General features: G+C 39.0%; 1 protein-coding gene across 1 annotated transcript in view; it reads left to right on the forward strand.

Annotated features, from left to right (window-relative positions):
- Window positions 1-1,581: 1,581 nt before the first annotated feature.
- Su(var)3-9 (Suppressor of variegation 3-9) overlaps window positions 1,582-18,259 on the forward strand; it is a 206,754-nt gene continuing 190,076 nt past the window's right edge. The window contains exons 1-3 of the mRNA XM_070083085.1: window positions 1,582-1,620; window positions 5,185-5,331; window positions 6,158-6,320. Coding sequence (XP_069939186.1) covers window positions 1,582-1,620; window positions 5,185-5,331; window positions 6,158-6,320 — 349 coding nt within the window. The remainder of the gene's footprint in view (window positions 1,621-5,184; window positions 5,332-6,157; window positions 6,321-18,259) is intronic.

Raw genomic sequence — 18,259 nt, forward strand, 5'->3', positions numbered from 1 at the left:
CCATGCATACGCGTCTGGGACAAACGACTGTTTGTGAGTCAAATGAGGATTCACGAGTCAATGTTTTGATGAAAAAAAAAGTTCCAATTTTCAGAAATTACGACTTCTGATGCTTACGAAAAACGAGGGTCCACTGTGTAAGTTTACATAATTAAGGAACAACATGAGTGAGCATTCTTTAAGAATAGTTGTAGCCTTCATCATTTCAGATTCCATCAAAGTGTATGTCCTATCAGTGATGGTGTGTGGGCTCACAATCTGTATTACATCACTGACATCAATGAGAAGTTGATCTGGTTTCTGAGGACACACATACGAGCATGTGGGTCCGTGGGGGTGAAGGAACCTCGGTAATATTTCATCTCTTTCCAGTTTCACCTGTAGGGTACAGGCAAGACACCAGTGATCATCATACACTGCAATGCAGAAACCTTACATTGATCCTATTGGGATCTTGCCACTTTGAAGAATGGTCACACTTTTGAGGAGGAGTAGGGTCTGACTTCAATCAGTTCTACACTGACTGACTTCACAGCATGAATCTTTTGGGTTCCTAAAAAAAAAATGTGTAAACTTATGTTTCCACATCAAATGGCATTCGTCCGCTCACATCTGGAGAACGATAGAAGTCGATAATTTTGGAAGTGATATCACTGTGAAAATGTTTCCTCAAATGTGGATTTGGTGTTGAAAACACCCCCATCTCTCTCGTCAAAATGTTTGCTTGCCTAGCCATGTAATCTGTGCACTTAAATTCATCCATAATTTTTTTCTATTCCAGGATTTCAGTAGGATACTGAGAATGGTCAGTTTTTCACATCAGTTCGTCACTTCATTGAATTTTTCTTTTAAGCTGTGCAGTTATTTCACACTGTGTCATCAGTGCCACTGGAGGAAATTGACTGTCCAGTTAATAGTTCGTTTTCATTTTGCTGCTGCTTTCACCTTTGTAAACTTCAGCTTTGAATAATGTAGGCTCTTAGATACATACTCTACATTTCTCTACCGGCATCTGATCATCTGTGGCCATTAATTTATTGATGTTACTAGACTCAATCTCCATATCAACCAATGAAACTGTCACTTGCTGGTCCCTAGGCTGAAGCAGAGTAATGATGTTGGGTGGGATGAATTTAATTAACAAAGTTAAATTCTGCCTCCTGAGATTGGGCAAGTCCTGGATCATGCACTGGTGCATTATTCAACAATAACAGTGTCTTTAACCCTTTCAGGGTTTCGGCCGTACTAGTATGGCTTACGCACCAGTGTCCATGATGTGTAAGTAAGTAAGTAAGTAAGTAAGTAAATTTATTCAGGTATACACAATACAGTTACATAGAATTATCATACATAGCAGCATATGTGTAGAGAACCTAGGATAACCCAAAAAAGTCAGACAGAGTGACTTATTTCCATTGGGGTCCTTTTACCTTATTATTATAATATAAAGGTTATAATATTTTCTTATTATTCTATAATGAAGATAACATCTTATTATCATACTAAAAAGACTATCTACTACACGAGGGTCATTAAGACTATCTACAATACGAGGGTCATTAAGACTATCTACTAGTACGCATGAGCTCTAGCGCCTTCAAATCTAGTGAGAGAAAGCTGGTAGGCCTACATATGAAAGAATGGGTCTATGTGGTCATTGTCCGCAGTATAAAAAAAATCCTGCAGCAGACAGTGCATAATGAGAAAAAAAAATCTTTGACCGTGTTTTTGGATTAAAACAGCGACTTTGCACTATATTTTCGAATGGTATTTATTGTTGTATTCTAGTTTTCCTGGTCTCATTGTATAGAATGGAAGACATGTTACAGAAATTGAGATAATTTTGACTGGTTTTACAATGAAAAGTACCTTGAAATTGAGCTCAAAATAGCAGAAATGTTCGATTTTTACCAAAGTTCAAAAGTAAACAAATCGTGCTAAGCATCCAATACACGTCAACTGGTGAGTCTAATATTCTTTCACAAGTGCGCCGATATTATTTATACCATTTCTACACTAATGTAGTAGTCTGCATAACAGTAAATCTTATTTTTTTTGTGAGAATAAAAATACAAAGTGGAAAGCAAAAGAAATGTAAGAGGGGCCTGGGGACGTGACTAATGAACAGACGAAATTTTATTTTAGTGCCAGGAATGTCTTCCTTGTTTATTCTGGACCCTGTTTGGAAATTGGCATCTTTTGAAATTTGTGTGAAATTGGCAAAATTGCTAAATTCTGACCACTGTACTGGATAGTTGAAATCGGTAAATTGGTGGTTTCTTGTACTCATTCGATAGAAAAATGGAGTTCTAGCGGAATAGTTATGATGTTTGTCGACTAGTACATTGGAATTGCCCTAAAATAGGGCTCAAAGTGGGCAAAATCGCTGATGCGTAAACATCGCCGAGACCGCTAACTTCGCGAGAGCATAATTCCATAAGTTTTCCATCAAATTTCATACTTTTGGTGTCATTATGATATGGAAAAGATTCTCTATCTTTTCATAAGAAAAAAATAATTTTTTTTTTTTAAATTTGGGGGACCCTGAGAACAAGTCTCTGAGAGGGCCTGTGGACCCTGAATGGGTTAAAGTAAGTTTGTTGCTCTGCAGATAGCAGAATTGTCTTGTCACCTAGAACACACCCAGCCTGCCTTTGGATACTTTTTTTTTTTTTTTATGCTCTGAGGGTTTTCTTAGTGGTAAACAAACATAGGCTTTAGCTTGAAATCTCTGGAGGCATTGGCACTTAACAGCAGAGTAAGCCTATCTGTCGTAGGCTTATACCCAGGCAGAGTTGCCTCCTCCTTTGTGATGAATGTTTGCCTGGGCATTCTTTTCCAGAAGAGCACTGCCTTGTCCACATTATTGAGGAAGATAACTCTCTACCATAACAGGCGCTTCAAACTGTAGCTGAAGGCTTTCAGCAGCTTCCTTATTGACCCTGGAAGCCTCACTAGATCTCGCAACACTTTTATTATCAGCCTATTTCTTGAAACCCTCCAACTGCCCTTTGTGAGCTTTAAAATCGTCATATAGAGTAGCATCACTACTTGAGGGTGAATTATGTTTTAAATCATCATAAATATAATAATAATATAATATAGATATTTCTACAAGTTCATGTACAAGGTATACAGGCCTAGCTGACATCAATGACATACTACTATATAGAAAACCCCTTGTTATAAGAACATAAGAAAGAAGGAACACTGCAAAAGGCCTACTGGTCCATGCGAGGCAGGTCCAATTCCCCTACTGGCTTAAGCTCACTGACCTAGTGAGGTCAGACACGTCATTTAAAGGAGGAGCACAGCATCTAACCTAGTAGCACAAGCTAGTTAGGGCCAACTCAAACCCATCCACACCCACTCATGTATTTATCCAACCTATTTTTAAAACTACACAGCGTCTTAGCTTCTATGACGGTACTCGGGAGTTTGTTCCACTCATCCACAACTTTATTACCAAACCAGTGCTTTCCTATATCCTTCCTGAATCTGAATTTTTCCAATTTACAACCATTGCTGCGAGTCCTGTCTATATTAGATATTTTTAGCACACTATGTATTTACATCCCCTTTATTAATTCCTGTTTTCCATTTATACACCTCAATCATATCCCCCCTAATTCTATGCCTTTCTAGAGAGTGCAGATTCAGGGCCCTCAGTCTATCCTCATAGGGAAGATTTCTGATACATGGAATCAACTTTGTCATCTTGCTTTGTACGTTTTCCAGTGCATTTTTATCCATTCTGTAATACGGTGACCAGAACTGTGCAGCATAGTCTAAATGAGGCCTAATCAAAGATATAGAGCTGAAGAACAACCTGAGTACTTCTGTTATTTATACTTCTTGCTATAAAGCCAAGGATTCTGTTAACTTTATTGCGAACGCTTATGCACTGTTGTCATGGTTTCAGATTACTGCTAACCAGAACTCCTAAATCCTTTTTTTGCAATCCGTAATATTAAGATCTGCATTATTTAGTTTGTGTGGCATGGTTATTTGCCTGTCCAACATTTAGAACTTTGCATTTGTCTATATTAGACTGCATCTGCCACTTCTCCGACCACTGCATCAGTCTATTCAAATCATCCTTGGGTGCTCAAATCTCCTCATTAGAATGAATTGGACGGCAGAGCATTTCAGGCAAATTAGGTCAGTTTTGTCCCAGGATGCGACCCACACCAGTCGACTAACACCCAGGTACCCATTATTACTGATGGGTGAACATAGACAACCGGTGTAAGGAAACACACCCAATGTTTCCACCCCTTTTCCACCCCCCTTGCCATGTGAAATGAGAGCTATGCCACCAGGCCATGGTGCATACTCAGATATCTTGCAGGCTCTATCTCCCTTTAACTGCTTCCATCTCTTATAATTTCTGTCTTTGTTCAGGAGCCTAAATTTGTCAGCCATTTTAATGCTCAATTCTTTATATCTCTTTTTGCTTGATAATGGTAAAGATGGTTAATTGTAGAAAGGCATGCTCACACTAATTGACTAAATTCTAACTCCATGTTTTTTCAAAATTTTTTTGCTTGATCTTTAGAGAAATTGCCTGTGTACTGCTTACTTTAGGGTCCATGATGACTTGGTAACACAAAAGATGACATAATTAAATCATAAATTCAGTTATGATAGACAAATAATCCAGAGTTGGTGTAGGCAACACACAAGGTAGCTTCAGACTGAAGAGGAAACTGTAAACTGTAGTACTACAAACCCTGCTATTGGCTAAGATGCTACCCCTATAGACATTCATTTCCATCACTGATTGACTGCTAAAGTTAGCCCCCCCCATCCCCCACTGATGCTCATAATGGCTCAGATGCTACCCAAGAGACGAGCTACTGCATTGCTCGCATATTGTATCTCAAATTTTTCATCACAACTCAAAACTATCATAATTCAAGGGCCACTATATATGCAATATATGGAGCATTTTATTAATTTTTACAAGACAGTTGAGCCTTGTCAACTTTTAGATTCTAATTGAAATTTTGGTTTACCATCTTGTGGGTAAGGAAAATTAAATCATTAGTGTAATGTAAAGACTTAGAAATGGGGGTTGAAAAGTTTTATGCTACATAATAAGCAAACAGTATGGAGGAGACCTAGAATAAAGTATACCAATGTTAGAGATGAGAATCCATTAACCACTGACTGTTATTTCAGGAAGCCCAGGTCAAACTAAATGATTACTTCCAAGAGTTCCATGAGAAATTCGTCGAGACTAAACAAGCCTTTCAAGTGTTCAAAACTAAAAGTTTTTTCTACCCAGATCCAGACTTTATCAGGACATTTACTAAATCAATAAAACAGGTAAGACTGGTGGCTTGTTACAACCCTTTCACGGCATCATGTGTTACCCAGTTAATTCCCAACAATTGTTACTTCCCCATAAATTGAGGAAAGTGGTCAAATTAGCATTGACATTTACTGCATTTTATTAGGAAGAGATCACAAGTATTATCCTTAAAAGTGAAAAAATAAGCTGAAAATGTTGAATTTACATAAGTTTTTTATAATGATACTTGAGTTAGATATTTGAAATAATGTAGTAAACCTTTGATTTAACTGGCCTCAGTTTATCCCTTTGAGGATCAGTGATATAGTTCTGTGGTTTTGAACTCTGGGTCAGTGCCATAGAATTACGTCATAAGCTTGGCTCGGCTCAGATATGCTGTGAGGGGTAAATTTTGGATTAGATATTAGAAAATGGGTTTGTGTGGCGAGTGTGCACCATTATGCACTGCCCCATGCAGTGCATGATGGTTCAGCACTGAACATTGTGTTATTTTCATTTACCCTTTAGAAGACTGTTGACATCTGAAATTTTTGTCATACTGAGGTAACTTCCACGTTTATTTGGTATTGTCTACTAAAGATGATACAAAGCTATGGTTAATGTTCTTATGTATGTCTGATATGAGGATGAGAAGCAGTGCTTTTGTTACTGAACTTTTTAATTGCAGAGACTGGGATTTGTTTTGGTTACTACCACACTTTGTGATCTGTTGCTAGAAATTGGAGTATCCATTTCCATACTTTTGTGCTGTTACTCCTTAGGTGTATTAAATGGCATTACAAAATCCACATGAATTACTGACTATATACTAGACAGTACTGTGTATAAATGTCATTGCAGATTGAGAGTGAAGTGAAGGAAATGGGTGGCAGCCTCAGCAGACTGATTGGTAATCAGCTTGGAACGCATACACAGAAGACTGTTTTAAACTCTATGGAAGATGTCAAACCTGAGTCTCATGTGTTACACACTGTTTCAGATGAGCTTACATCAGAGCATGCAGGTATTTAGCTGTTTATTCCAGGTATCCCATGTCTATACTGCTTTGCCTTCATGCCCAGTGAACCATCACTAGAATAACAACTTTATGGTAGTCTGTGTATTATTATACCAGTAGTAGACAATGTTGTTTGTTTTTTTAACCCGTTCAGCTTTTTTTTTTTTTTTTTTCATCTTCTCACCTTGGTTGTCTGCACTGCCAGCTGCGTAAGCTTTAAGTACTATTTGGTTGCCCTCATCATTCAAGAAAGCTAAGCAAAAGGAATGGTGATAGGATGGGATTGCTTCTTGCATGGCATATAGGTCATATGCAAAAGGAAAAACTTGTGTGCATAACTAAAACAACAGAGGAGTCAGTTGTTATTAATGAGTTGGTTATTTGACCACTGTATGAGTGACCACTTCAAATGCTTATGGATATGTTATCTCTTAGGCAAAAGGATGTTAGAAACATCTTGGGAAACTAGTTTACTGCACAACTTTCCACATCCAGACAGTTAGTGTATGAGGGAATTCAACCAGAGTCCCCGGTTGGTCATGTCTTTTCACCTTCACAGTCAAAAGCAAAATGACCAACCAGCAAGAACAATCTCAACATTGACAGTTTTATAAATTGTTATTGGATAGTTATATGAACCGAATCAGTGAAAGCTAGGATCAGTTGGGCAGCCTAGTTAGTCCCTTAATAAATTCCCCAACGATGTTGAAGTGTGCAAGAAAGGTATAAAATACCGACAGTATGAAAGTTAAGACACATGTGCAACATCTGGATATCTTTATCGTAGATGTTTTGCCATCCAGTGGCTTTATCAATACAGATTCTAGGACATAAGAAGACAGTAGAACTATATACAAAAGATGAGGTAATCTACAATTACCGCTAGGAATTCAAGAATCCTACCTCCTCAGCTATGATACATATAAACCAGGGGTGCCTTTTCAGAGAAATTCCCACAGTTTTGAGGGTTTGTTTCCCAGTGACTTTGGTGCTTCAGATTTTGTCTGCATGTACATTCCTTTCAAGAATGACGCCTGCCCTCCATTCACTTTTAATTATCCTACATCAGATGGCTATATGGAGGCTTGACACTCTGGAGTCTGCTTTCTGTGGGAATGTTAAGGAAAGTACAGTGGTACCCCGAGTTTCGAACTTAATCCGTTCCAGGGGCTAGTTCTAAAGTCGCAATGTTCGAAACTCAAAGCAATATTTCCCATAAGCAATAATGTACACCCAGTTAATCCGCTTCAGACCCACAGAAATATTCACAAAAAATTAATTTTTTAAAGAATATAGTTTTACTTGCACAAAACATTTATAAATAAATATAGTACTTAAATGAGTAACGAAATAGATAAATAAACATTTAAAATAACATTTACCTACCTTTATTGAAAACTTGTTGGTATCTGGAAGATAAGGAGGAAGAGGAGAGAGAGGAAGGACTTATTATTGCCTCCACCACCACAGCGCACTGTCTCGTATTTTTGTACAATTTCTTTCTTCACTTCTATGGTGTTTCTCACTTTCTTTACCAAAGGGCTTATTTCACAGTCACAATCAATAAACAAGCCACTAAACACAATGAATTTATTGTGAAATGTTTGGATGAGCATGCAGGGTAATGTTCATTCAAGGATAAATAAAGCTAGACTGGCTCACGATGCCTGCATGGGCGGGCGGACAGGTCTTGTATGCAGTTCGAGACACAGGGCACATTCAATTCTTGGGACAAAATTGGTGCGAAAAAAGAGGTCGAAACTTGAAGCATTCGATAGTCGATGACTTCGAAACTCGGGGTTCTGCTGTATTTCAGTTAATAAAACTAGCCAGCTCAGAAAACTAGCCAGTTAATAAAACTAGCTAGCTCAGAAAACTAGCCAGCTCAGAAAACAAATTGGCTCTTCTAAGCTAACCTTGATGCACTAATCACAAACCTGAGCTCATTTAGTCTGTTATGTAAGGCTTTTTGAAATCTTAATCAATATTATTATTATATTAACACACTGGCCGATTCCCACCAAGGCAGGGTGGCCCGAAAAAGAAAAACTTTCACCATCATTCACTCCATCACTGTCTTGCCAGAAGGGTGCTTTACACTACAGTTTTTAAACTGCAACATTAACACCCCTCCTTCAGAGTGCAGGCACTGTACTTCCCATCTCCAGGACTCAAGTCCGGCCTGCCGGTTTCCCTGAATCCCTTCATAAATGTTACTTTGCTCACACTCCAACAGCACGTCAAGTATTAAAAACCATTTGTCTCCATTCACTCCTATCAAACACGCTCACGCATGCCTGCTGGAAGTCCAAGCCCCTCGCACACAAAACCTCCTTTACCCCCCTCCCTCCAACCTTTCCTAGGCCGACCCCTACCCCGCCTTCCTTCCACTACAGACTGATACACTCTTGGAGTCATTCTGTTTCGCTCCATTCTCTCTACATGTCCGAACCACCTCAACAACCCTTCCTCAGCCCTCTGGACAACAGTTTTGGTAATCCCGCACCTCCTCCTAACTTCCAAACTATGAATTCTCTGCATTATATTCACACCACACATTGCCCTCAGACATGACATCTCCACTGCCTCCAGCCTTCTCCTCGCTGCAACATTCATCCCCCATGCTTCACACCCATATAAGAGCGTTGGTAAAACTATACTCTCATACATTCCCCTCTTTTCCTCCAAGGACAAAGTTCTTTGTCTCCACAGACTCCTAAGTGCACCACTCACTCTTTTTCCCTCATCAATTCTATGATTCACCTCATCTTTCATAGACCCATCTGCTGACATGTCCACTCCCAAATATCTGAATACGTTCACCTCCTCCATACTCTCTCCCTCCAATCTGATATTCAATCTTTCATCACCTAATCTTTTTGTTATCCTCATAACCTTACTCTTTCCTGTATTCACCTTTAATTTTCTTCTTTTGCACACCCTACCAAATTCATCCACCAATCTCTGCAACTTCTCTTCAGAATCTCCCAAGAGCACAGTGTCATCAGCAAAGAGCAGCTGTGACAACTCCCACTTTGTGTGTGATTCTTTATCTTTTAACTCCACGCCTCTTGCCAAGACTCTCGCATTTACTTCTCTTACAACCCCATCTATAAATATATTAAACAACCACGGTGACATCACACATCCTTGCCTAAGGCCTACTTTTACTGGGAAAAAATTTCCCTCTTTCCTACGTACTCTAACTTGAGCCTCACTATCCTCGTAAAAACTCTTCACTGCTTTCAGTAACCTACCTCCTACACCATACACTTAAGAACATAAGAACATAAGAACGAAGGAACACTGCAGAAGGCCTACTGGCCCATGCGAGGCAGGTCCAAGTCTCCTACCGGCTTAAGCCAATGCACCCAACCTAGTCAGGTCAGGTCACATTGACTTAAGGGAGGAACACGGCAACAGACCTGGTAGCACAAGCTATCAGGTCTAACTCACACCCACCCACATCCACTCATGTATTTATCCAACCTATTTTTAAAGCTACACAACGTTCTGGCCTCTATAACGGTACTTGGGAGTTTGTTCCACTCATCCACAACTCTATTACCAAACCAGTACTTTCCTATATCCTTCCTGAATCTGAATTTTTCCAACTTAAAACCATTGCTGCGAGTCCTGTCTAGGCTAGATATTTTCAGCACACTATTTACATCCCCTTTATTTATTCCTGCCTTCCATTTATACACCTCAATCATATCCCCCCTAATTCTACGTCTTTCTAGAGAGTGCAGATTCAGGGCCCTTAGTCTATCCTCATAGGGAAGGTTTCTGATACATGGGATCAACTTTGTCATCCTCCTTTGTACATTTTCCAGAGAATTTATATCCATTCTGTAATAAGGTGACCAAAACTGTGCAGCATAATCTAAATGAGGCCTAACCAAGGATGTATAGAGTTGAAGAACAACCTGAGGACTCCTATTATTTATGCTTCTTGATATGAAGCCAAGGATTCTATTAGCTTTATTGCGAACACTTATGCACTGTTGTCTTGGTTTCAGATTACTGCTAACCAGAACTCCTAAATCTTTTTCGCAATCCATAATATTAAGATCTACATTATTTAGTTTATATGTGGCATGGTTATTGTCCTGTCCAACATTTAGAACTTTGCATTTGTCTATATTAAACTGCATCTGCCACTTCTCCGACCACTGCATCAGTCTATTCAAATCTTCCTGGAGTGCTCGAATGTCCTCGTCAGAATGAATTCGACGGCCTATTTTGGTGTCATCGGCAAACTTGCCGATGTCGCTCTTTATGCCCTCATCTATGTCGTTTATGTAGATTGTGAACAGCAGGGGGCCCAACACTGACCCCTGTGGAACACCGCTCGTGACACTTCCCCACTCTGATTTCTCCCCATTTATGCAAACTCTCTGCTGCCTATTTGTCAACCATGCCTCTATCCAGGAAAAAATTTCTCCTCCTATTCCATGTGCTTTAATTTTCCTCAATAGTCTCTGATGTGGGACCCTGTCAAAAGCCTTACTGAAGTCCATATACACAATATCATATTCATTACCATGATCTACCTCCTCAAATACCTTAGTGAAAAAAGTTAATAAATTCGTAAGGCAGGAACGCCCCTTTGTAAAACCATGCTGAGATTCGTTGATTAATTTATGCTTTTCAAGGTGGCTACGAACTGCCTCGGCAATTATTGATTCCACTTGCAACATCTGCCACATGCCCCCCTATCCACCCTGTCATACGCCTTTTCCAAATCCATAAATGCCACAAAGACCTCTTTAGCCTTATCTAAATACTGTTCACTTACATGTTTCACTGTAAACACCTGGTCCACACCCCCCCTACCTTTCCTAAAGCCTCCTTGTTCATCTGCTATCCTATTTTCCGTCTTACTCTTAATTCTTTCAATTATAACTCTACCATACACTTTACCAGGTATACTCAACAGACTTATCCCCCTATAATTTTTGCACTCTCTTTTGTCCCCTTTGCCTTTATACAAAGGAACTAAGCATGCTCTCTGCCAATCCCTAGGTACCTTACCCTCTTCCATACATTTATTAAATAATTGCACCAACCTCTCCAAAACTATATCCCCACCTGCTTTTAACATTTCTATCTTTACCCCGTCAATCCCGGCTGCCTTACCCCCTCTCATTTTAACTACTGCCTCACGAACTTCCCCCACACTCACAACTGGCTCTTCCTCACTCCTACAAGATGCTATTCCTCCTTGCCCTATACACGAAATCACAGCTTCCCTATCTTCATCAACATTCAACAATTCCTCAAAATATTCCCTCCATCTTCCCAATACCTCTGACTCTCCATTTAATAACTCTCCTCTCCTATTTTTAACTGGCAAATCCATTTGTTCTCTAGGCTTCCTTAACTTGTTAATCTCACTCCAAAACTTTTTCTTATTTTCAACAAAATTTGTTGATAACATCTCACCCACTCTCTCATTTGCTCTCTTTTTACATTGCTTCACCACTCTCTTAACCTCTTTCTTTTTCTCCATATACTCTTCCCTCCTTGCATCACTTCTACTTTTTAAAAACTTCTCATATGCTAACTTTTTCTCCCTTACAATTCTCTTTACATCCATCCACCAATCGCTCCTCTTCCCTCCCGCACCCACTTTCCTGTAACCACAAACTTCTGCTGAACACTCTAACACTACATTTTTAAACCTTCCCCATACCTCTTCGACCCCATTGCCTATGCTCTCATTAGCCCATCTATCCTCCAATAGCTGTTTATATCTTACCCTAACTGCCTCGTCTTTTAGTTTATAAACCTTCATCTCTCTCTTCCCTGATGCTTCTATTCTCCTTGTATCCCATCTACCTTTTACTCTCAGTGTAGCTACAACTAGAAAGTGATCTGATATATCTGTGGCCCCTCTATAAACATGTACATCCTGAAGTCTACTCAACAGTCTTTTATCTACCAATACATAATCCAACAAACTACTGTCATTTCGCCCTACATCATATCTTGTATACTTATTTATCCCCTTTTTCTTAAAAGTATGTATTACCTATAACTAAATCCCTTTCTATACAAAGTTCAATCAAAGGGCTCCCATTATCATTTACACCTGGCACCCCAAACTTACCTACCACACCCTCTTTAAAAGTTTCTCCTACTTTAGCATTCAGGTCCCCTACCACAATTTTACTCTCACTTGGTTCAAAGGTTCCTATACATTCACTTAACATCTCCCAAAATCTCTCTCTCCTCTACATTCCTCTCTTCTCCAGGTGCATACAGGCTTATTATGACCCACTTTTTGCATCAAACCTTTACTTTAATCCACATAATTCTTGAATTTACACATTCATATTCGCTTTTCTCCTTCCATAACTGATCCTTCAACATTACTGCTACCCCTTCCTTAGCTCTAACTCTCTCAGATACTCCAGATTTAATCCCATTTATTTCCCCCCACCGAAACTCCCCTACCCGCTTCTGCTTTGTTTCGCTTAGGGCCGCCATGACATCCAACTTCTTTTCATTCATAACATCAGCAATCATCTGTTTCTTGTCATCAGCACTACATCCACACACATTCATGTATCCCAGTTTTATAAAGTTTTTCTTCTCTTTTTTTAGTAAATGTCTACAGGAGAAGGGTTTACTAGCCCATTGCTCCCGGCATTTTAGTCGCCTCATACGACACGCATGGCTTACGGAGGAAAAATTCTTTTCCACTTTCCCATGGACATTAGAAGAAATAAAGAAGAACAAGAGCTATTTAGAAAAAAGAGAAAAATCTAGATGTACGTATATATATATATATGCATGTTCGTGTCTGTGAAGTGTGACCAAAGTGTAAGTAGGAGTAGCAAGATATCCCTGTTATCTAGTGTGTTTATGAGACAGAAAAAGAAACCAGCAATCCTACCATCATGCAAAACAGTTACAGGTTTCTGTTTCACAGTCATCTGGCAGGACGGTAGTACTTCCCTGGGTGGTTGCTATCTACCAACCTACTACCTACTGTTCTGTTCTGTTCTGTTTGTGTGTTATATATACAGGTCAGCCATCACTAATCCGGCAATCAGTTATCCGGTTCCATCACTAATTGGCACTAATTTCTGCTAGTATGATTTTGAATTTCATAATTATACTGACTCAAATTTCATCATTATACTACTCAGAAATTGTGCAGATGGTTGTAGATCCACAGCAGCAAGCCAGTGGAGGAGAAAGCAGTGATGAAAGTGAGGAAGATGTAGCAATGTCTCTATTGATAGGTTAATTAAGTGTATTCTAACCTAACCACTCTTTAATCCTGCAAACTCACTAATCCGGCACATTACAGGTCCCAACGATGTTGGACTAGTGATGGCCGACCTGTATTGGTTATTTATGTTTACTTTTTTTTGTTGTTTGTTTACAGATCTCATTAATTTTTGTGTGTGAATGTATACCTCCATATGAGGTCTCTTGAACAAGCAGTTTGATTTCAGCCATTTTTTTTCTTTGCGTTGTCAGTAAACTTGAGAAAAACGTAAGTGTTTTTTACTTAAACCAGTTATCAGAAAAAAAAAATATTTTCCTTATGAACTTGAGTTTTTAAAAGAGTAGGAAAGATATTAATGATGATATGTAATAATTTTTATATAGGGGGGTTGCCTGAGACATAAAAATTATTTCAAGGGTTCCACAAGGTTAAAAAGGTTGAGAAATGCTGCCTTAACCTTTTGACTGTATTGGTCGTATATATACGTCTTACGAGCCAGTGTTTCGGACATATTAATACACATAAAGTCAAGCGGCTTCAAATCAAGCAGGAGAAAGCTGGTAGGCACACATGTGAGAGAATGGGTCTGTGTGGTCAGTGTGCACCACATAAAAAAAATCCTGCAGCACGCAGTGCATAATGAGAAAAAAACTGACCAGTTTTTTGGATTAAAACTCCGACTTTGAGGTGTATTTTCGTATAGTATTTATCGTTGTATTCTCGTTTTCATGGTCTCAGGTGATAAAATGGAAAACATGTTACAGAAATAAAGATGATTTTGATTAGTTTCATGATGAAAACGACCTTGAAATTTAGCTCAAAGTAGCGGAAATGTTCGATTTTTACCAGTGTTCAGGAGTAAGCAAATTACACCACACGTCCAATACACGTCAGCTGGGGAGTCTGATATTCTTTCACTAGTGCACTGATATTATTTATACCATTTTTACAATAATGCAGTAGTCTGCATAACAGTAAATTTTGTATTTTTTGTATGAATAAATAATAAAAATAGAAAGCAGTAGTAATATAAGAGGGGCTTAGAGATGTGACTAATGAACAGAGGATATGTTATTTTAGTGCCAAGAATGTCTACATTGTTTATTCTGGACCCTATTTTGAAATTGGCATCTTTTTTAATTTGCGTGAAATTGGCCAAATTGCCAATTTCTGACTACTTTATTGGGTAGTTCAATCGCTAAATGGGCAGTTTCTTGTACTCAACGGATAGAAAAAATAAAGTTCTAAAGAAATAGCTATGAGTTTGGTCAACTGGAACAACAGAATTGGCCAAAAACAGAGATCAAAGCCAGCGAAATCGCTGATGCGTATATGTCGCTGAGACCGCTAACTTCGGGGGAGCATAATTCCGTGAGTTTTTGACCAAATTTCGTACTTTTGGTGTCATTACCATCGGGAAAAGATTCTCTATCATTTCATAAGAAGAAATAATTTTTTATTTTTCCAAAAATTTTGCGACATAGAATGACAGTTGCAGAAAGGGGTTTGCCACAGTCAAAGGGCTAAACAGTGGGATAGTTTTGAAATGCTTCTGTATTGTTTGATTATACAGTCAGTATCATGAAGCTCCATATTATACAGTCAGCTCTCATGAAGCTCCAAATTATAGTCAGCTCTCACGATGCTCCAGATTATACAGTTGCTCTCGTGAAGCTCCAAATTATACAGTCAGCTCTCACGAAGCTCCAAATTATACAGTTGCTCTCATGAAGCTCCAGATTATACAGTCAACTCTCATGAAGCTCCAAATTATACAGTCAGCTCTCATGAAGCTCCAAATTATACAGTCAGCTCTCGTGAAGCTCCTCTGCGTAGTACAATTTTTCATAAATTCGGTTGAAAAAGTACAGTATATCTGAAATTGAATAGCGTATATTATGAAGGCCTTGCCATGTGTTGTTCAGTTTTTGATATACGTACAAATACATACATTCTTTTTAATCGCATTTATAAAAAATTTGCACTGTACAGTGTATTGAGAAACTTTGTAAGTGTAATGGCTGTAATTAATATTAGAAAAATGTCACGATGGCAAGGAAAGTGATTAGACGATAATGAAAACTTTGAAAATAAGGGAGGTGGTGCCATTGGTGACACTGTTAAAATTGCTTGTGCTTTTTTGCTTTAGAGTATTGTTCAGTGTTGACAGTTCCATTCAGGAAAGGAGAGATATTAGAGCTGGAACAGATTCATTGATCATTTAAGGCTTGCATAAAGCCATTACAGCATTTTAAGTTATTAGGAATGCTTCATTATCTTCAGTAGGTACTTGTAGTGGGGTAGAGAGGGATGCACAATAATATATGCGTGAAAGGTGCTTGAGGGCCTGGTCCTAAATCTGCACATGTCTATAACATACTGGAGTAAGAGAAAAAGGATAATGTTCAGAATAGTCAGTGAATGGCAGAGGCATTGTAGACACAGTAATGAACACTATCAATATCCATGGTACCAGACTCCTTAGCATCTTACCAAAGGATATCAGAAACAGCTGGAGCAAGTGTAGAGGTCTTTAAGAGAAAACTCAACAGTTTTTGCTACCAAGTGATATATCATCTAAGCTGTGATGGATATGTGGGCCAGCAGGGCGCCAGTAATAGTAGCCTGGTTTAACAGGCAAGCTCAAAACAAGCCTGGCCCAGGGCTGGGCTTCACGAGTAGGAAAACTCAAAACCCATCAAAGGTAAAGGTATACAAGTTTTCTCAGAGAAAGCTATTTTTAAGGAATGCTTCCCCAGTGCAGATCAAGGGAAGAGGTGTACGTTGTGGGTAGTTTTGTGTATATTTATACTCTTGTCTGTTTTGTATTTTTGTCTCTATATACTGTACAAAAGGAGAGCAGATGATAGAGTGGGAGAGGCACTGTCAAGAAATTTTAATGAAAATAAGAAAAAATTTGGAGTGAGTTAAACAAGTTAAGAAAGCCTAGGGAAAGTATGGATTTGTCAGTTAAAAACAGAGTAGGGGAGTTAGTAGATGGGGAGAGGGAGGTATTAGGTAGATGGCGAGAATATTTTGAGGAACCTTTAAATGTTAAGGAAGAAAGAGAGGCAGTAATTTCATGCACTGGTCAGGGAGGTATACCATCTTTTAGGAGTGAAGAAGAGCAGAATGTAAGTGTGGGGGAGGTACGTGAGGCATTACGTAGAATGAAAGGGGGTAAAGCAGCTGGAACTGATGGGATCATGACAGAAATGTTAAAAGCAGGGGGGGATATAGTGTTGGAGTGGTTGGTACTTTTGTTTAATAAATGTATGAAAGAGGGGAAGGTACCTAGGGATTGGTGGAGAGCATGTATAGTCCCTTTATATAAAGGGAAAGGGGCCAAAAGAGACTGTAAAAATTATAGAGGAATAAGTTTACTGAGTATACCAGGAAAAGTGTACGGTAGGGTTATAATTAAAAGAATTAGAGGTAAGACAGAATGTAGGATTGCGGATGAGCAAGGAGGTTTCAGAGTGGGTAGGGGATGTGTAGATCAAGTGTTTACATTGAAGCATATATGTGAACAGTATTTAGATAAAGGTAGGGAAGTTTTTATTGCATTTATGGATTTAGAAAAGGCATATGATAGAGTGGATAGAGGAGCAATGTGGCAGATGTTGCAAGTATATGGAATAGGTGGTAAGTTATTAAATGCTGTAAAGACTTTTTATGAGGATAGTGAGGCTCAGGTTAGGGTGTGTAGAAGAGAGGGAGACTACTTCCCGGTAAAAGTAGGTCTTAGACAGGGATGTGTAATGTCACCATGGTTGTTTAATATATTTATAGATGGGGTTGTAAAGGAAGTAAATGCTAGGGTGTTCGGGAGAGGGGTGGGATTAAATTTTGGGGAATCAAATTCAAAATGGGAATTGACACAGTTACTTTTTGCTGATGATACTGTGCTTATGGGAGATTCTAAAGAAAAATTGCAAAGGTTAGTGGATGAGTTTGGGAATGTGTGTGAAGATAGAAAGTTGAAAGCGAACATAGAAAAGAGTAAGGTGATGAGGGTATCAAATGATTTAGATAAAGAAAAATTGGATATCAAATTGGGGAGTAGTAGTATGGAAGAAGTGAATGTTTTCAGATGCTTGGGAGTTGACGTGTCGGTGGATGGATTTATGAAGGATGAGGTTAATTATAGAATTGATGAGGGAAAAAAGGTGAGTGGTGCGTTGAGGTATATCTGGAGTCAAAAAACGTTATCTATGGAGGCAAAGAAGGGAATGTATGAAAGTATAGTATTACCAACAGTCTTATATGGGTGTGAAGGTTGGGTGGTAAATGCAGCAGCGAGGAGACGGTTGGAGGCAGTGGAGATGTCCTGTTTAAGGGCAATGTGTGCTGTAAATATTATGCAGAAAATTCGGAGTGTGGAAATTAGGAGAAGGTGTGGAGTTAATAAAAGTATTAGTCAGAGGGCAGAAGAGGGGTTGTTGAGGTGGTTTGGTCATTTAGAGAGAATGGATCAAAGTAGAATGACATGGAATGCATATAAATCTATAGGGGAAGGAAGGCGGGGGTAGGGGTCGTCCTCGAAAGGGTTGGAGAGAGGGGGTAAAGGAGGTTTTGTGCGCAAGGGGCTTGGACTTCCAGCAAGCGTGCATGAGCGTGTTAGATAGGAGTGAATGGAGACAAATGGTACTTGGGACCTGACGATCTGTTGGAGTGTGAGCAGGGTAATATTTAGTGA

This window comes from Cherax quadricarinatus, chromosome 8 (assembly GCF_038502225.1).
Source record: "Cherax quadricarinatus isolate ZL_2023a chromosome 8, ASM3850222v1, whole genome shotgun sequence".
In the NCBI taxonomy this organism is placed as follows: domain Eukaryota; kingdom Metazoa; phylum Arthropoda; class Malacostraca; order Decapoda; family Parastacidae; genus Cherax; species Cherax quadricarinatus.